The sequence below is a fragment of the Varanus komodoensis genome, unplaced genomic scaffold, assembly GCF_004798865.1.
Source record: "Varanus komodoensis strain SLA01 unplaced genomic scaffold, ASM479886v1 scaffold26, whole genome shotgun sequence".
Lineage (NCBI taxonomy): Eukaryota > Metazoa > Chordata > Lepidosauria > Squamata > Varanidae > Varanus > Varanus komodoensis.
The window spans coordinates 8,174,946-8,195,485 of record NW_025335684.1 but is presented as its reverse complement, the minus strand read 5'-3'; the positions used below and the strand labels follow the sequence as shown (position 1 = coordinate 8,195,485).

The 20,540-nt window shown below is 43.9% G+C and overlaps 2 protein-coding genes across 3 annotated transcripts in view; one reads left to right on the top strand and one right to left on the bottom strand.

Moving 5' to 3' along the window:
• METTL9 (methyltransferase like 9) overlaps positions 1 to 20,540 on the top strand; it is a 31,794-nt gene that overhangs the window by 8,437 nt on the left and 2,817 nt on the right. For both annotated transcript variants that reach the window (XM_044433734.1, XM_044433733.1), the window contains exons 2-4: positions 52 to 242; positions 5,207 to 5,416; positions 5,903 to 6,087. In XM_044433734.1, coding sequence (XP_044289669.1) covers positions 52 to 242; positions 5,207 to 5,416; positions 5,903 to 6,087 — 586 coding nt within the window. The remainder of the gene's footprint in view (positions 1 to 51; positions 243 to 5,206; positions 5,417 to 5,902; positions 6,088 to 20,540) is intronic.
• IGSF6 (immunoglobulin superfamily member 6) lies at positions 8,667 to 20,522 on the bottom strand. The gene is made up of 6 exons (XM_044433735.1): positions 20,398 to 20,522; positions 18,812 to 19,165; positions 16,252 to 16,340; positions 12,729 to 12,782; positions 11,341 to 11,415; positions 8,667 to 10,689 (listed from the first exon to the last, which is right to left on the bottom strand). The coding sequence occupies exons 1-6, from the start codon at positions 20,462 to 20,464 to the stop codon at positions 10,651 to 10,653; spliced, it is 678 nt and encodes a 225-aa protein (XP_044289670.1). The 5' UTR covers positions 20,465 to 20,522; the 3' UTR covers positions 8,667 to 10,650.

The following is a 20,540-nucleotide window of genomic DNA, read 5'->3' as shown; positions in this document are numbered from 1 at the left end:
GCTGTGGTGAAATGAGAATAATAATTCTTCTTTTTTCCCTCCTACCTGTAGTGGTACGTGTGCAATACAGAGCAGCTCTGTGAATCTCTTCAGCCTATTTTCGTCCAGAGTTACCTTGACCAAGGGACACAGATCTTCTTAAATAATAGTATTGAGAAATCTGGCTGGCTGTTCATTCAACTTTATCACTCCTTCGTGTCATCCGTTTTTAGCTTGTTTATGTCTAGGACGTCGATCAATGGGTAAGTGAAAGCTATCTGCCCTGAGGCTGGTTCTTGGTGTTATAAAATTCTGCAACTGCTTGTGTGACTTCGGTTGTTGCAGCTAGGGAATCCACTTCTGAGTCCTCTTGGATTGCATTCTTAAATGGAGGTTTTGCAAATTATTGTATGGCTGGCATTGCCATGGGATTGCTCTCCTGACATGGGCTGGAAAAATGGGAATTGTAGTATGGGAAGAGTGAAAACAACACTGGTCTACAAATTTTGGGAAATTATCAACCTCCGAGTTAAAATGTACTAATTCGTACATATTTTGATTAGATGAATTAGAAAACAGGTTATAAAGGTGCTGGTTGGCTAAAGTTTTCAAGATATTTCACAATAAAGATTTGTACACAGGCGAGTATATTTGGCTGCAAGGGAGGGAGGTGTCTGATCATCATGATGCCTCGTAACCTCTTGACAAAGTACGGTAGAACAATAAAAATGGCACCACATGGAAGTGTATAAATTTATCTTCACTTTTAGACTAAAGATTATTATCTAACTGTAATTTATTGTTCTTTTATTGCAAGGTACATTAGTTTTGGTCAGATCTGTGCATCATACAGTTACATTTGGTGGCTTGTGAAAGTGTCATTGCCTAACATTTCCAAGGAACAGTTGCATGATATTTTTCCTCAGAAGCCAGGATGGCTCGAAAATGTGTAAACAACGCAGATAACTTCTGTTACACGTGTGGCAAGGTTACATTTGCATCTCAAAAGTACAGTATGACGGCAGTGGTAAAAATGGCACGCCACCTATATTTTTGGTGCAATATAAGGAATCAGGACAAGGGTTGGGCCCCTCATTATTGTTGCATTACCCGTGCAACTTATCTGCGTCATTGGCTAAACAAGAAGAAAAAGTCCATGCCTTTCGTAGTCCCAGTGGTGTGGAGGAACCTACCAATCATAATAGCGGCTGCTGTTTTTGCATGGTTCCCCCAGCTGCAAAAGGGATCTCAAGAAAGAAGAAGTGGACCACGGAATACCCAAACATTCCATCCGCACTGTGTCCTGAACCCAGTCGTGAGGACTTGCCAATTCCAGATCCACCAGAATCCTACTCTCTAGACTCAGATGATGATAAAGACAGTGAGCAGGATGCAGCTGATCCTGGGCTGTCGCTGTCAGCGGACCCAAACTTTAGCCCCTCCAAAACCACATCTAATTTCACAGAGTGAACTAAATTACCATTCTCATTGCTATATCACATTTTGCAGAAAAGTTATGAAGTATAATTGCACATCCCCCTTGTAATTTTGAATTATTTTGATGCAATTTTGACCTGAAGCTGCATCTTGGAAGCTGGAGCCAATTAATACTCAGGACTTAATTTTCCTTTATTAGTGACCCAATTCCGGTAAAATTTAGCTCCTTTCATTTCTGAGGCTATCTCCTTGTAGACCAGTGCAACAAGATGTTTAGTCCATCTTAAGAATGGGACCTGCATCCTAAGAATAGAAAGGAAAGCCCTGCTGAATCAGAGCATATGTCCTCTTGTCCAGCGTTTTCTGTCTGGCAGTGGCCAATCAGATGCATTAGGAAGCCTGGGAGCAAGACATAAATAAAATGCTCTCTCCCATGTACAGCTTCGAAACCTGGGAGGAGGCAGTGGCCATCACAGCTCACGACCATTGATTGTCCTAACCTGCATCCACCTTGCATTGCACAGGCACTTTTCAACCAGAGCACTTGCATGCAAAATGCAGACTTATGCAAATAAACCAGGGTTACAACAGATTAAATCAACAATAAATTAACCTTCCATTCTAATCAGCCTTAGGAAAGACCAAGGGTGCCTTGATACTGAGGATTACATCAGCATAATCAATCAGTATTGTCATTATTGTTGTTATTTATATTTACATCCCACCTTTTTGCCTCTTGCAACGAACCCAAGGTTACTTACAAGGTTTTCCCTTTTAATTTTATCTTCACAACAACCATGGGAGGTAGGTTAAGCTGAGCATCAGTGACTGGCCCAAAGTAACACAGTGAACCTCATGGCTGAGTATCAACTAGAACCCAAATCATTTGAGTCCAGTATTCTAACCACCCTACCTTTATTCAAACTGGACTGCCATAATATTTTAAACAGGAATTTCACAAATGATTGTCCAATAATGTCGGAGTTCTCTTTTTAGACTGTTTATTGGTACTCCCCATGATCACCACCTCTGCTTTTCCCCTAACTGGAGTGCACAGCTAGATTTTTCATTGTGTAGAAAAATTTATTTAAATTAAGCTTTTCCTTAGAACAAAACAGGAACAAAATTATACGTCTTAGGGGAAAAAATGTGCATCTTAGCTAAGAAGGAATAAAAACCAACATGGGAGTTAAGTGGTTGGATCTTCTGACATTTTGTCTTTTTACAAGACTTAAAAGCATTCACCAAATTAGATCAGATTCTTGGGGAGAGAGCTACCCGCACCCCATCTTAGTGCATGACATTTCAGAGATACATGCCCCAAGCAGTAGTTAGAGGGAAAGGCAGGAACAGTATGGCTGCCCGTGATTCCGTCACATCCCTGTTGCTGGATAGCATTTTGGTAGGACGACTTTGAACAGGAAAATGAGGGGAAAGAGTTAAAGAACCACCAGCACAGCAACCCGAATCTAACTGTGTCCCCTGCAGTTGCCTTCACACTGATCACAGATTTTGGTCATAGGTCCCCCACATGGCGTATAATTTGGCCCTAAATCCTGTCCTGTGGCTTCACCCACATCAGTGTAGCAAGTGGCTGTCAGGCGGGCTTCTGCGTAGTGACCCCCAGTTTGTAGGATGCCCTCCCAGAGAGATCCTTCTGGCACCTTCACTGTGCTCATTTTGGCATGCCCGCTTCAGACCTTCTTCCAGCAGGCATTGAGCCCTCAGGGCTTTGCCCTGATGATTAACTCTTCTGTTGGCTCTTTACCGTTTACTTTTTTTAATATTTTGATATTTTCATTCGTTGTATTTAGTATTTTGTTGTGTGGGTTTTGATGATTGTAAATCAGCCCGAGCATATTTGCTAGTTGGACAGCATCTCAATAGAATAAATTTAGAAAAAAACAAGGTTTAACTATAACAGGATAAAAGATCTAAAAGTGTCAGTGCAGCATAACGCAGGGGTGTCTGGGCCCAGCTGTTCCCATTTTCCTTTAACACCCAGCCCTCCTGGGGACCCAAACTTCCTGCTCTTCTTTGATATGTGTCTGTACATCCTCTGTAAAGGGCTAAGAAAATATCACACTGTAGTTTTTGAACTCCACATTCACACACGGACGTTATGTGCTGTCCTGCTGTATAATTTGATCCGAGCTGCTGAGGCTCCAAGAGGGGGAAGAAGAGGAATTATTTGGGGGACCAATCATATTTCTCAGCTAGACATTTCCTGTGGAGTTCACAGTCAATCATGGTGCATTCCCCCTTGCGCCTTCCCCACCGGTATCCCTCAGCTCCAAAGGCTTCGCGTTGCTTTGAACGCCTTCTCATGGTATTCTTTAAGATGAATATTCTTAAGCCAATTTATGGACAGACACTCAAAGGTAGTACCAGGGGGCTGGTCTTTAAAGGGAATCGGTATTCAGCATTTCATGCTTCCCTTTAGCACATTATCAGAAATTGAGCAGGTCATTTCCTTAGAGCCATTATATTCCAAATACATCAATGAATCTTGGTTTCTCACTTCTCATCTGGCCTCATTGTCTTCCCTGCCTATTCTCTATCCTTCCTATGCCCTCTCCCTTGATCATGAACCTGCTGTCTGCAGCTGGGACACTGTGGCATCGGTGGCTTTTTGCACGTGTATTTGGTTTCCTGCTCATGGCCAACCTGACTAATTCGTTGCTTCCCTTTTGCGTCTCTCGGTAACCAATTATTTCCTTCCCCCCGTCTTTCCTGCTTACTCTTTCATCCGCTCAGACCTCTGCCACATCGACTGTAATTGTACAACAGAGCCTTCAGAGGAGAGAGCACACAGAGACACCACTGGTTCTGATCTGCAGAGACCCCAACTACCCCCGCTGCAGATTTCTTAACGAATGGCTCATTTGTTATTCCGTGTTCTTTCCCATTGCACAAGGGAGCATCTGATAGCGATGGTTGTTTTTGCCGTTAAAATGTGCTGCTTTAAATATTAATCTCCTTTCCCACTGCTGTAACTGTGTCACCTTCAGCCTCTCTCTCGATCTGGCATTTCCAGTCTTTTACATCATCCTCATCACTCATTTTAGAATTTGGCCTCTGCAGTCTCTTCTAAGTATCTCTCTGAATGCTCTGTGAACACATCTAGCTGCATTCCATTGTGAGTCAGTCACGGGATAATGCAAAAGCTTGGACCAAATTTCGGGCCAAACCAGTTGTTGCAAAACACTGCTGGTTATCTGCTCTACCAGTTTCATCCCTGGGCAGTTTCAAAGCTTGATGGAATGCAACTTGGCTACCTGTTGTGTTTTCCGAGGCAGGTCAAACCTTTTCCATTCCAGCAGGCCTTTGGGAATAGTCTAATCCTGTGAGACTATGTTGGACTCTTTATAGTTTTGCCATTTTTAATTTTGGTATTTGATGTAATTTTAATATTCTTTAGATTTTAATTATATGTTTTAACTTTTGTATATTTCTATTCTAATTGTATACATTAAAAGTGTATACATTGTTAATGCTGAGAGCCACCCTGACTCCCAGTATTGAAAACAGGCAGAATATAAATATAACAGCGAGAACAATAGCAACCACAATTCAATGGCAACCCACCCTTGGGATTGTTATGTGCAAACCAGGCTGCTATGAATCTAGAAATGGGCTGATGCCTTGACTCCATTTAAAGCAGCCCAGTGTCTTCACTGTGGTTAAGGATCTCTACCACTTATCCTCGCACTGGTCTTTAAATTAATTTTTGTTTCTGTCTTCAAAGCATCCAAAATAAAAAGGTCTCTCTCCATGTTTAAAATTTCAGCTTGCTGGGAAGAGGTTCCATGTTTGTATTTTCACCCGAACAATTTCAGAGACTGCTCAAAATAAATCCAGATTGGAAATCCCGCAGGCTTCTGGATTTAGGAGCTGGAGATGGAGAAGTCACAAAAGTCATGAGTCCTCACTTTGAAGAAACCTTTGCGACTGAATTGTCTGAAACGATGATATGGCAGCTTCAGAAAAAGAAATACAGGTACCATGCTAAGCGGCCTGTATGCTATATTGGTACAGGTGCTTAGTTGTTTCCACTCATGCACACACACCATCAGAGACAACTGTTGCAAGAATTCCATTGCTGATTTCTAGAGAAGATGGTACATGTCAGGAAAATAGTCTCTAAAGAGAAAATCAAGCGATTCCTTGCACTGTAGCTCACGTGGAGGTGAATGGGAGGCTGTGGAACTTAAAAAAACCCAGTTCCCACATCGTGTGACAGAGAAATGCAGATTCGGTGGCAATAAGTATCTATATATCTATTAGGGAAATATGACTTGTTCTGTTTTTGAGTTGTCCAAATCTACACTGACAGCATAAAAAGAACTCCACATTGCTTTTGCCAAAGCTTAACGTACGTTGCAGCCTAGACTTCTTGAGCAAAGACTGACGCAGAATAGGAAGGGAAGAGCCTGAACTGAATTCTCGTGCAGCTGTAACCCTGTGCATCTTCTCACCCGTACAGAGTGCTCGGCATCAACGAATGGCAGAACACGGGATTTCAGTATGATGTCATCAGCTGCTTGAATTTGCTCGATCGCTGTGATCAGCCATTGACTGTATTAAAAGATATTAGAAGTGTACTGGAGCCTACGAGAGGCAGAGTCATCCTGGCCTTGGTTCTGCCCTTTCATCCATATGTGGAAAATGGTAAGTGCTGAACAGGTGCTTGTCGGCGGGGAAAGGGCATTCTGTGAGTTCGTGAACGTGAAAAGGGCCTTTTTTCAGAGGAGTCGTTCCTTCGGATCAGCCTGTGCAGCCCTGATAGAGGATTGCCTAGGACTGGGGCAAGCTTTAGGGTTGGGAGAACCCTGGGCAAAGTGGCCTCAGGTGAGACTCCCATCATTTGTCCTGCTTGACCTTTCCTGGCATCAGTGCCAGGCAGCAGGATCAGGGAACTGCTGTAATAATTTTCCACGGTGACCTGAATTTCAGGACATTGTGACACATTCAAGTGGTGGCTCCAAGCCCTGGAGGCCTTTTCAATTGGGGTCAAAGGAAGACATTGGCGGGGGTGGGAGAGACCCTGGGAGATGCCCAGGGTTGTCCCATGTTGAAAGCCTGGATGCGACTCTCTCCACAATGACTCAGAGGCTTTGGAACTCCCTGCTGTGTGAGCTTCGCTCTCTTCATTTTTGTCATTGCAGCCCCACATAAAATGACTCTTTCAGAGAGCCTTGGGGTCCCTCTAATCCCCAAGGGGTGGGTGGAAAAGGTCCTCTTCCATGCCAGCCCATGTCCCATAGATCCAACCTGACGACGCTTGGCCCTGCCGTTCCCTCTCACTCTTTTCTTATTATTTGGATCCCACCTCTGATCCCATTACCGTCATGAATACAATGCGATTAGAACAGTAATGCTGCATTAAAGCACCACAAACCACAGCAGTAGCAGAATAAAAATAGCATCCAGCGCAACAGACCTGCTTACATGGCAAAGACCTGCTTGAACAAAACTCTGCCTGCCTGCCAGCAGGACAGCAGAGGAAGGGCGCACCTGGCCTCCTTTGCCTTCCTTTCTGTATTTTGTGCATTGCATCCAGTCTCAGACAAGCCAGCCTCTGTCTGCACACGTTCTTGCTGCCGCCTTCCCTTCTTTGTAAAGCACTTGCGACGCTTCCAGAGACCTTTAGGTAAGGCCTGGGGTATGGCACAGGGAAGTGCAGTGAGGGGCAGGTGGGGGAGGTCAGGGTGCTAGAGGAATGGCCTTGCTTGTGTGGAAGTGCCTCTCCGTTTGTACAACGCGGGCTTAGCTTCTTGGCTTTTATACTGAGGCAGTTCATGTCCTTTTGGACCGAAAGGTAACAGATAAAAAAAATCTAGTTAATTAAAATGGTGGTGAGATGGGTGGAGATCCACCATGGTTTCCTCTTCAGAGGCATCTTCTGAAGTTCCACAAAAGGTATAACCCATGTGCTGAAATGGGCTTCACCTGGAGAAAACGCATCCCTTCACTGTACGTGTGAAAGTAGCTTTTTAAAAGTTGCTCTAACTGTAGGTGGTAAATGACTAGACTGTGCTTGTTTCACATAGCCTTCCCAAACCCTTGGCCACGTGGCTGGGAAATATGGCATTTGAGGCCCAACACGTCTGGAGGAAGGCAGTTGGACGAATGCCTAATACAATTATTTCCTACCTTTTTTCTATCCATGAACTCAAGAAGACATAAAGGATCATGTGAGGCCTTCCATATTTGTCTGACCAATCCCAGGCCTACTTAGCTTCAGCAAGGCTGCTGTTTCACGTGCTTTCGAAATAGTTCCCTCCTGCTTCCTTTGGTGCATGTTAAAGTATCATAATGTAAAGCCTTCCAGTGTGGCAAGCTTTGTTTGCTTGGAGAGCTGACTCCCAAGATTACTTAATTTCAGGTTGACTCATGTTTTTCTAGTAAATCTCTGTGCATCTAACCAAATTAAGCTGGCGTAAATCCCCTTTTAGAAACATTCATGCTTCTCTCTAGTTGCAATAGGGTTTCCCAAGCTTGTATGATAGTTACAGCATGTTCGCTGTGAGGACTCTTAACTGGATAGGGTTAATACCCATGTCTGTTCAGTCAGGCTGGTCCCATTCTCTATACCAGTGGAAGCTGGTGTCAGTCCATGCAAGAGACAGCGACTCAGACTTCACAATTGTTAGGTGAGGGAAGACCAGAGCACCAGTCACAGGATAGAGGTGAGGGGCATCATGCCAGGTAGATCTGTTTGTGACTGAATATGCAGAAACGTCTGGGTGCTTTTCACGTGGCCTTGAGCGGCATGGTTGATACCCTTCCGTGGTTGTTCCTACACTGCTCTGGGAACATCTACGTTGCAAATTCAGCAAAACAAGTCTCCAGAGCACCTTAAAAGTGACTAAAAGCAGCCACAGTGGTCCAACTCCATGGCATACCAAGTGACTTGGGATGATGGCAGCTCATGTCCAGAAGCAAAACAGAGATCAAATTCACGTTTTGGAACAGGAATGAGCAACTCGTGGCCCTCTGGATGTTTCGCTGTGCAACTCCCATTATCCCCCACCCTTGGCTGGCGTTATGGGAGTTGCAGGCCAAAAGATCTGTAGGGTCACAAGTGGCCCACCCTTATTTTAGAATTTCTACCTGGTTGATGTATTTTTTTTCTGGCTGTTAGTACAGGCCTGCCTGCCCCGCAGTCCCAAGTGACATTTCTAACACACACACAGGTGAATCTTGTTGCTGTATATAAAAACATAAATGACAATATTCTATTTATTTAGTTGTTATCAAAACACCCTCACTCACAGAGACAATACAGATTGATAACATCTATTGTACAGAGAAAAGAATAATTCAAAAGCAAATAAAATCGATTTAACCAAAGGAGTGGATACAGTTTGCAACCTATTTGTCATTCTCAGGAATTAGGAAACTCAGCAGGTGAAACAGGAAACTTAGATAGAGAGGGAAATTGATCTGGCTTTGGAATCTGGTTTCTCTTGTCTAGTAGTTCTGTTTCTGCATTGCCCTCAGTTCTCAGACCAGCTTCACCACTCACACTATCTTGGTCTTACTTTATTGCAAACAGTATTCAAGCTTATAAAATATCACTCATGAGGTAGATGTGTGTGTATGCGCGCGTGCACACACACACACACACACACACACACTTCCCCTGTCTGCTCTGCAGTCCATGGAATGAGTTGATTGAGATCCAGTCAAATCCATTGCTCTTATTTGAACTGCATGTATACAAAGGGGAAAAACCCTGAAATTTGTCTTTTCCTAATAGTCTGTAAAATATCACCTTACCAAAAGGTGTCATTTGGTCCTATTTGTATATCACCAGTAAGCACAGACATCTTTAGCGATGCTTCTTTAGCAGATCTAAAGTGCAAGAACCTGGAGATTCTTGCCCTTTCTGCACCTTACCTTGAAGCGATGCAACTTCCATTTCTTTTTACGTGCTTATAATTTATTAGGATCTCCAGGATATGCTTGCTTTTTGCCCTCTTTCCCTCCTGTCACTTGTTTAAGTCCAGGATTCTGTTTGGTAACCACACAATGGAAGTTAATGCAATTTCCTGCTAAGACAATCCCCTTATAGAGATTGAGATGTTAGAAATGTAGCCTTCCCCAATACCAGACAGACTGTTCTTTTAAAGAACACAGATGTTCTAAAGGTAAGCAGAAAGCAACAGTAAAACTGATGTATGAAGGGAAGATAAAAGTAAACAAAATGGGAAAGGAGAGAATTCCTGAAGGCACCCTTAAGCTGCCACTAGAAAAAATATGAAGGACGTTTACAGATGCTGTGCAGACTTACAACAAACTGTTGCTGCTATTCAGGATTGTAGCTACTTCATTCCATTCCCCCTCCTTAGTTTTCTACCTCTGCTCCTCCCATAATGCACTTTTTGGTAGCCATGGAGTGTACTCAATCCTCACTGAGCTATTTTAGGGATTCCCCCCTCCCCATTTTCCCCTGAATTTATGTACTCGTTTTAATTTCTGCAAACATTGGGGGATTCTGCGAGCCTGCCAAGGGGATGATGCAGAGTTTTCTGCAGAAGTGACCGCACGATCACCTGGCCTGAATGTGAAATAGAAAGAGGGGTGATAAACACAGGATCGCTACCAAGCGTACGCTCAGTGGGGCTTTGCAGCCAGTGCTGGGCATTCACCTGAGCCTGCCGTGGGAGGCCTGTGTGAACATGGCAAAATAAATTCTGTTTGAGCATGTAGGTCAAAATGTAAAGTGCAAAACGGATTTCCGTGTTATTGCCTAAAGAATCCCTGTGAAATACTTGGCAACCAATGTACAAGGTGTTCACATAGAAGTTTACTGTTCTGCTGTGGAAAAATCCTATATTTACACCTCATTTTCCTCTTTCATATATTGTCTTAGGAATTTCTAGATCAGCGTGCTTCTTAACTAAGGCCATGTTGTCTGGGAGCACTGGTAGCTGTAGTCTAAGGCGTTTGGAAGTCATCCGGCTGGGAAAGGCTGATCTCAGGGAAATGAATTTGCCTTCAGATCCCTGTGGCTCACCCATGTGCAGAGCTGAGGCAATTCCTGGCCATCCTGTAAAGACTGTATTATTAAATCTAGGTAGGAGAACAAATTCTATGCAAAATCGTTTGCTTTTTAAATATAGTTTTGTACAGGCATGTTGTAAAAACATGTTAACCTTCTTCCATTCATTCAGCATCTGAGCCACATTTTCAGTTATGCAAAATTGCTGAAATAAAGTGGATGATTTATGATGGTTTATCTGTTTTCTGATGGTTGCCAAATGCCTTTGTAAGAAAAGAAAGAAAAGAAAATGGCATGTTCAGTAACTTGTTAGTACAGCGGGCGAAACTCACCAAGTGGCATGATCCCAAAAGTTCACACTAGAGGTAGCCCGTGCACCACAGTTTGCAATCTCATTATTTTAAAACTACCATATAATAGCAGTAGCAACATTCTAGTAGAAGAACCTTGCTGCATCTTGTCTTCCCAAACCCTTGCAAATTTTCCAATTTTTACCCAGTGAAGGTGTTGTTACACCATATAAGCATCTGTTGTCAAGGTCAAAGATTAGTTTTCTACATAATTCTATTATCTGGAATATTTGTATGGTAGATTGGCATTCCTCTTAATGCTGACACTCACTCTGTATTTTGCTTGGCATTCTCATTGTCCATTTATACAAAATGCATTTGTGTATGAGTTGCAGAAGAATGGTGCCATCGGCAGAACTGCGACATTACCTATCCTATGTTAGGAATGGGGACGGAAGCACAGGAAACATTTGTGTGCATTGTTGCACTTAGAACAGAGCACATAATTTAGTGTTTGTGCTACCGCTTTGTTCATTATCTTTTCCCCAGCCCAAGAGTTGCTGACATCCCCTGATTAATGATGTAAACTCACTTCCAGCCAGTGTAATATTGTAGGTGACTTACAAGCCTTTGCTTTCTCTTCTTTTTGAGGAACTCCTTTGCAACTGCTCGGCAAACTGCTTCCCTGCTTTCTTTCACCTAGAAATTTAAAAGAGGCTTTGAACACTTGACCTTGTTCTGCCTAGCAGTTTATAGCAGGCAGAAGCTGTAGATGTGTAAACTGAAACTGTGGGAACATTCATTTCCAGTACTGCTGAAGGGAAAAGTAATGGGGCAGCTGCTGTTCGGAGGTTTAGTGCAGGCATAGAAAAACCTCGTTCGTTCATTGAACTTTTTCTTGTTTGTACCAATGGCACAGAAAGTGTGACCTTCTGGATGTTGTTGGACTGCAGTTCCCAGTCGCCTTAGCCAGCATAGCCAGTGGTGAGGTACAGTGGGAGGAGCAGGCCAGACATCATCTGGAGGGCCACATGTTCCCCATCCCTGGTCTACATGTTCCCCATCCCTGGCCACATGTTCCCCATCCCTGGCCACATGTTCCCCATCCCCTACTGGCAACGGTTCTCAGGTCTTTTGCAGCCCTCCCCTGAAACGCCGAGAATAAAACCAGGGCCTCTTTCAGGCAGAGTATGTGCTCAGGGGCCAAGCAACAGCCTTGTCGCTTTGGGAGTGGCCTCTTCCATGTGGGCTAGGGTGCTGGATGGCACCCAGGAAGCCCTCTTCCTCCCCACACACCCAATGTGCTTCATTTCTTGGATTTGCTGCCACTGGGCATTCATTGGTTTTGGAAAGTCTCCTGAAGCCCCATCCTTAGAAGGCAACCTTGTGTTTATCCTCTCTTTCTCCCTCCTGGAGCTGCCCCTGCTTCCTGCCCAATTTAATTACACACACACACACACACCCCTCTTAACTACTGGTTTCAGCAAGTCATCAGTTTTCTAGAACTTAGGAACTGGAGTCCATCTCTGTTGCTTTCCGACCTTTTCATTTTTTTACAGCAACATTACACAGACTTTTTTATGGGGAAGCTTCCTGGCTAGCTGACTTCTTTCCCTGCCCTTTTGTAACATGATAGAGAGGGAAAGTTGGCTGTGGAACTGGGCAAGAGCATCAAGGGAAGGAAAGGACAGGATAGCACAAGAACTGGTCCACTGCGGAACAGATACACCAAAAGGAAGTCAGGGTTTAGCAAGATGCAGCCACCAGTTTAGCGAGGTATGACTACTTCCCTCTCTTGCATCCTTCCCGCTCCACCGTCTACCCTCTGTGGTACTAAGCATGATTGTTTCCCACTGGGCTGTTTTGAAGGCTTCCCCTTTAAGTCTGCCTGCACTTACGCAGGCGCTGGGGTTTCTCTGAGCCTCCCGTGTGTCTGGTGCTATTCTGGCTACACAGAGATCGTCACCCACATAGTGAGTTTTCCATTAATACTTTGGAGGGCAAATACTTACACCAGCGTTGTGCTTTCCTTTCATGCCCCCACTCTCTGTTGGCTTGAGTTTTGGCTGTAAAACAAAAGGGATGGCTGGTCTGATTATATATTTTAACAAAGAGGACGATTGTATAGAAGTTGAGGATGTGAAAACTTGTTAGGGCTATTGCGGGCGGTTGTAGGTAACAGTTCTTTTTTATTTTTTATTGAAAGGAATATGTTCTGTATTGTGGATGTCAATTTTTCCAAAAGTGAAGGTGGTTTGGGGTGGGGAGCAAAAGCAGAGGAGAAGCTGGAAGTTGCATAATTCTTGGTTTGCTGGGTTTAAGCAGGTTCAAATCCCAGCTCAGCCCTGATGATCTCTGGGTAATCTTGGGCCGGTAACATTCTGCATCCATTTCACAAGGTGATTGTGAAAATAAAACATGTTTGGGGAAGTGGGAAGGGCCCATGTGTGCCACTTTTGGTTCCTTGGTCAAGATAAAAATGTATTAATATGATTTTGGATTGGTCCCTTGGTTCACCAGTGTCATGATTCATCTGTGTCATATGTATGTATGTTGATATGTTGGCGACATACAGGTGTGTGAGGGGATGTCACACGGAGATGGGCAGACACCTGTTCTCCCCTGCAGAGGAAGGCAGGAAGCGCTCCAGCGGAGCAAAGGAGCCAAGGTTCCATTTGGATGCCAGGAAGCACTTCCCGACAGTCAGGACCCCAAGTGTGTGGAATGGGCTTCCACGGGAGGTCGTTGAGGCCCCATCAGTGTGGGTGTTCAAGGACAGGCTGGACGTCCACATGGTGGGCATGTCGTGAGCAGAGCCGGCTGGTGCCGGAGGTCAGACTAGATGGCCCGGGAGGCCCCTTCTGACTCGCTCTGTTTCTATGTTTCTATGATTCAACAACAACGGTGGTCAGCTGGGTTGAAATGCCATGGCAGAAGTGTCCAACCTGTGGCTCTCCAAATGTTTTCTTTTCCGTCAGCATTAGCCCGCATAGCCAGTGGCGAGGGAGCATGGAACTGTAGGCTAAACATTTGGGGGGTCATAAGTTGCCCACCACCACACTTTGGGCTTTAGCTGCCTTCCCTAACCCGCTGCCCTCCAGCTGTTTCACCTTCTAGCTTTCACCACCCCTTCCCAGTATGGCTAATGCTGTGGAAAGCTGAAAATTGTAGTTCTGAACATCTGGAGAGCACCAGGTTAGGGAAAGCTGAGGCTGAGCATCCGCTGCCCCTTTTTCTTACGTGCAGAATTTTTCTCTTTGAACCCCGGTTTGTCCCGACATTTACCTTCAGACATAGTTTGCAAACCCACTTCAGTTTGGACCTTGTGGCAAAACCTAGTTAGTGGCAATCCAGAAATCGGGGAGGGAATTTGCACTTGGGAAGGGAGTAGGCAAGTCTGAGAAATCCAGGCCACAGCATGCTTTTTCTGTGTTGGGGGCCAACTCAGGAACAGGATTAACTGAGAAATGCGAGTAATTCCTAGCTTTACTAGGAAGGGTCTTAAATGTCATGTCTACATTTGTTAATGGCAAACAACCCAAATAATGCCAGGTTGCTAGAAGCTGTTTATTTCTGTTCTGTTCTGTTCTGGTCATCCGGGGTATCTCAATAATTTCACAGTACTTGATTTAAAGCAAGCACTGAAATCCACTTCTAGTGTTTGTGTTTGGTCAAAAAGAAAAATCCCTGAGGGACAAGGTATGTGTGGAGCCGGAGATCAGCCATGAATGGGAGGAGAGGTCAAAGCCCCCTAATCTGGTTCTTCTGCTCTAAAAATCTACCCCAGAGTGAGGAGAGGCGCTAGTTTAGAGACAGAACACATGCTCTGCCTACAGCCGGTCCTAGCTTCCATGCCCGGTATCTCAAGGAAGGGTGAGGGAGGAAGACCTTGGGGAGCTGTTCTGTTCTGCTAGAATCCTGCCCACCCAGGGAATACAAAAATAGGTGCCAGGTGCAGAAGTGTGGCTTGGGAAGGTGGGTGTAGATTTGTCTTGACCTACTAGGGTTGGAAGAAAGCCAGAGAAATAGAGTATAATAGAGGCAAGAACAGGAGCTGGAGAAAGTGGGAGATGCCCCTTAACATAAGCTCAGCCTGGGAATTAGTTTCCGATACAGACTGGGCGCCATGTTTCTATCCCACCCTGAACTTCCTTGCTTGGTTTGGGAGATGTGGGGATGGTTCATTTTAAAACCATCTGGAATCAGAAACACTTGCTAACTACCAGAGATTGACTGGTAGACTACAGTCTGCCTTCTACCCACCCTGCCATCACAAGTACCAAACTAGAGGAATTTTTCATGAAGAATATTTCCAATAGGCTTTCTAATAGGATCTTGCTTGTGGCAACATTTACAAGCAAGAAAACAAATCAAAATGCAAACTTTACCATATTTCAGATACACCCGGAAGACACACAGATTATGGCATACACTTTCATGAACTGAAGTCCATTTGAAAAGATGAATAAAATGTTATCCCGGGTTACATACCCCTGTTTCTGTGGGAAGGAATAGTAAGGACTGGGATCAGAAGGAAATGTGCCAAAGAAATAAACATCAGTTGTGAAGAGCCAATAGAAATCAACCAACAGATAGGACAAAAGCCAGTTGTGAGAGCCAGTGTGGTGCAGTGGTTAAGAGCGTGGGACCGAGACTCAAGCAACCTGGATTCTAGTTCCCATTCAGCCATAGAGCCAGCTGAGTGGCTTTGGGCCAGTTACAGACTCTCAACTCAACCTACCTCACAGGGTTGTTGTTCTGGGGATAAGATTAAGAGGAAGCGGAGGATGTATGCCACTTTGAGTTCTTTGTGAGGAGAAAAAAATAGGCAGGCTATAGATCTCATAAATGAATGGATGACTGAATGAATAAGAGTGTTTCTTGGATGCCACCCAAAAGGGGACCAGAGGGGAGAGAGTTCCAGAGTTTGGATATAGACCTGAAAGGACCGTGTCTCATGTCAGAGATGAGAGATAATGTAATCTCTAGCTCTTAAAACTCCAGCAGACTTGTACTGGAGTATGTGCTCCTTCAGGTATCCTGGTTTTAAGCCATTTGGGGGTTTTAAAAGTCAAAACCAGCACCTTAATTTGGCCTCAGAGATTGGAAGCTACTGGTGTTGTTTATAGAAGAACATCATGTGTTCCCCATAACCTGGCCATCGAAGCTCCTGGCCGTGACATTTTGAACTAGTCTGTGAATGCTGTTCAGAGAGCAGCTATTGCAGTCCTAAAGGACTAGTGAACTGAGCCAGTATTAAGCAGCTTCCAGTGTCCACCTGTGCCTTCTAAGATTTTTTTAAAATGGACTTGTTCCCTTCATATCTTATTTAGCCCAGAATGAAAAAAATAATTTGCAGAAATGCAGAAGATGCAACCGTCCTATTCCCTTTGTGTAAAATATATTGTATTATACAGTACACAAGCAGGCTCGCAACCCCCAGCTGTCTCGAATTTCCCCCCATGAAAACATTTCAAAGCTGTTTAAGAACTTGTGCAGGAGCTGAGAGAGGGAGAGGGAAGATAATAAACATACCTTGGAGAGGAACATAAAAATTGCCAATAGGGCAATGAGGTATAAGATCAGCAGTGATATGATGACCAGCGGGATGGTAATTCCTCGATCTTTATTAATAACAAACAAAAAGAATGCAGTTGTTTTCCTTTATATATGTATTTTATATTATTGCTACAATATTTATTTATTTATTTATTTATTTATTTATTTATTTATTTATTTATTTATTTATTTATTTATTTATTTAGGGAACTTCTATGCTGCCCCATTCGCCAAAGCCTTGGGGCGGCTCACAACATAAATAAATAACATATAAAACAATATAATTTAACAATATAAATTAAGTCACCCTGGCCAAAGAATAAAATAAATAAATAATAGTAACAATTAAAATAACATTTAAATATAATCGTTATGTTATTCTTGTTCCAGTTTGAAGATTCTGCATTGGGTTCATACATTGTTTGATATAGGAAGCTGCCTGAACTGGGTCAAACTATTTTCTGTCTTAGCCCTGTATTGCCCATTCTGTTTTGCTAAGGCTCTCCGGGGACACAGGGATAGTTTTTTCCCATTTTTTGTTACCTGATCCTTTTAACAAGAGATACCAACAAACTCGGAACCTTCTGCATACAAACCCTGCAGTCTGCCCCTGAGCTGTGGACGTCACACCCTCGTGCTTAATATAAATGTATTAGCTGGAGTGTAAATTCGTGCCTGCAGGTCGCCAGACGCTTTGGTTTGGAGCACTGCCTGGCAAAGCATTTCAGATCATGCAGCACCTCATGGAACTTGCTATAGCAGCTCGTGGCAATAGCCCCCAGTGGAGTCAGACAGATGCATGGAAGATGCATCTCTCAGCAGTCACTAATTGTGATAATTAAATGGAACCTCTGTGCCCAGAGGCATTTTACCTTTGCATGCCAATTGTTGTGGGACAAACGAAGGAAGGCTGGCATGTTCATGCCCTCTCTGTGTGTTTCTTGGAAGCACACTGGTAATCATTGATGGAAACCGAATGCTTTAATAATGGGTAATTGTGTTGTCTGAACCCAGCCGAGAGAACATATCTTGGTGAACAGCCTACAGTTCAGAGCCCAGCTATAAACCATGGTCTCTTTCCATGAGTTGTTCTTGGTTAACAAGCCATGGTTGGTTACTGCAGCTGAGTTCAGACAACACAGTCACATTTCATTCCAGACTTGTCCTTTGTCTTGGTTATTGTGTTGTCTGAACCAAGTCACTGTGGCATGTTGGACGAGGACTTGAAAGATATGATTTCTGTTCTCCGCTTAGCCATGAAGCTCAATGTGTGACTTTGGACAAGTTTAAAGGGAAAGGGAAAGCTAAAGGCTTCCCCTTGACGTTAAGTCGAGCCATGCCTGACTCTCGGGAGCGGTGCTCATCTCCGTTTCCTAGCCGAGGGAGCCAGTGTTTGTCTGCCGACAGTCTCCACGGTCATGTGGCCGGCATGACTAAACACCAAGGTGCACAGAACGCTGTTACCTTCCCACCAGTGGGAAAATTGTTTGTTTGTTTGTTTATGAAATGTATAGGCCGCCCATTACTGTCGTCTCTGGACGGCTTACAATATATTATAATCCTGAACCAAATAAATTGGCTACACCACGACTGTAACCTACATTTCATGGTTGTCATGAGGATAACACGGACAGTAAGAGGATGATCACAAATGCTGCTTTAAATTATTCAAGGAAAAATAGGACATAAATGTAACAAATCAATAAGTGTGATGCTTAACAGGTGGCTTCCAAACAAATTCAATGAATAAATAAAATTACTGCTTTGTAAGCTGTTCTGAGAGATAATCTGGCTAATCAAACAAGTTATAGAAACCTTAAATAAAGGATAAATAAATAACATGTTGGTCTGACCAAGCTCATGATCTTATGCATGTCTTCTTCAAGGTGAGTCCTACTGATTTTAATGGGATGAAACATTGAATTTGAGATTTCCATGAGGCTCGTTTCTGTGAGGGTCTGTGGTTGATGAGAACATGGGAACAGAGTCAAGCCATCAGTCGAGCTAACCTAGTTTTGCCAACTCTGACTGGCAGCCGTTCTTCAGGGTCTCAGGTCACGATTTTTCCCATTACCTGCCACCTGACCCTCTTTACTAGAAATCCCGGGAATTTTCACTAGAATACCAGAAACCCAGGACCTTCTGCATGCAAAGCATCTGTTGGAATTTAATGCGATATTTATAACCTTCCAGGGTGAATTTGCCGTTCCCCTGTGGTGATTATGGTTGAGGTTAAAATAAGAACAGCTCTGCTGCATCGGATCCAGGATCCATCTGGTCCACCATTTTCTTCACACAGTGGCCAACCGGCTGCTCACAGGATCCTGCAAATGGGCTAGCAGCTTGCTCCTTCCCATGTTCCCCAGCAAGGTGTGCATGTAAGCATACTGCACCCAATGCTAATAGCCAATCAGGGTTGGCTATTGATAGCCTTCTCCTTGATGAAGATAAAACAATAAGCCACATTATAGGTACCTATTTTGGAATGGAAGGAAGGACCTAAATCTGTTAAATAAATCTCAAATTAGCGACTGACCTCTTACGACCAATACAGTTCCGTTCCCAGTTTGCTTGGAGGTGATTGCCTTCGAATGAGTAGATGCTATTCCACAGACATAAATTGCACTGTCTCCCACACTGAGATGGTTGATCTCAAGCAAATTCTCATGTTTGGATGTCTTGGGATGTACTTTGAACTTGGTCGTGTTTGTACAGGTAGGATCGCACAGAACTTCATGGGTATGTGCAAGAAATCGCAACCATAGTATCTTTGGAGCGAACCGGCCACATCGCTCAGAAGAATAATTGCATGGTATAGTAACACTGTTCAGTGAGGTCTCAGCTTCCATGAACGGAGGTTGCGTTGCTGTCACACTGCAATTGCTGGCTTCTGTTGAGAAGGAATTTTAAAAAATCCAGATAAGAAAGAAAGGAAAGGAGAATCCAGAAGAAGGTGACCACTTAATGGTTTCTGTTGGTGTGCTAGGATGTAGGAATGCACTAACCTTGAAGTGTGCAGTCGACAGTTTCGTATTTCAGTCAGTGCTGATCTTTGTGTCGGGACCTATTGAGCCAGGCAGGCCTTTGTGCAAACAGGGCCTTTGCTTTTCAGGGATGCTCCAGTGATAAAAACCAAGCATTTCATTACATTACAAATGGATTGCAAATAACTCCCTCCATGAAGCACAAATTACAAGTCAGAGAAACACAAGCAGCTGTACTTCTCCTTTGGAAAAGGCAGCGGTTTGGTGGCTCTGGAGCCTGGTCAGCGGACTCTGGATTCCAGCCAGAGGTGGTATTTGGGGGCGGCCCACCGGAACTGGAGCGCTAAGCCATCTTGCTCTCCATCCTGCTGTCCACGAGCAGTATTAATAGGTGACTCCCTTGGGCATGGACCTTTTGAGCAGTGCCATCACCTGTCCTAATTCAAGCCTATGTCTTCCCTTGAAACTCAGTAGCTTGATGGTTACGGCAAAACTTCAGACTCACTCCATTCCCAGAGAAATGGGAAGTGTTGTAATAAGGGATTTGAGGTGATCCTGAACATGTTTTCCCATCCCCAGTTATACTCTGTAGTCACCAGTTGTTTTCCTATCCCACATAATTTTCTATATCACGCCAGCTGTTTCCCCAGAGATCTCTCTAGGCACATGGAGGGCTCGTCCTAGAAGCATTTTGCAGCCTGAGGCAAAGCAGCAAATCGTTCCCTCCAAAACACATACCCCAAACCTGCTCAAGTATATAACAATTCTCACAGCCAGTCTCATTGTCTTGGCCCAAGGCAGAAAATCCTACAAGATTTTGTCCCCTTCTCTGACAGTGAAAATGCAAGAATAACAATATTAAAAGAAAAATCTGCTGCTTTTTCCTGACATCCTGAATCAGCTCTCTACAGGATGAGGCAAAATGTGGTATATCCTTCTCAATGTTGCATTTTTCTTTCAGAAGTAAACCTTTTGTTAGAAAATCGTTTCAGAAGAAAAGCTTCATTTTTCTCCTTTCATTTGCCTCAGCTCACCCCAGCCAAATCTTTGCAAGTCTGTCCATTCTTGATGTTCTCTAAGAACTTCTCCTGGCCAAGTGAATGACACCTAGAAGAATTAAACAATAAGGATCACTTACCAGTGCAATAGAATATCCTTATAAATTCCAGCACCAGGACTAGAACCCATCGTTTGTGTGCTAACATTTTGCCTACAGGTTTCCTCTAGAAGTGCTTCTGCTGAAGAAAGTGGAACTGAGAAAGCCTGAAATGAAAACCTTTG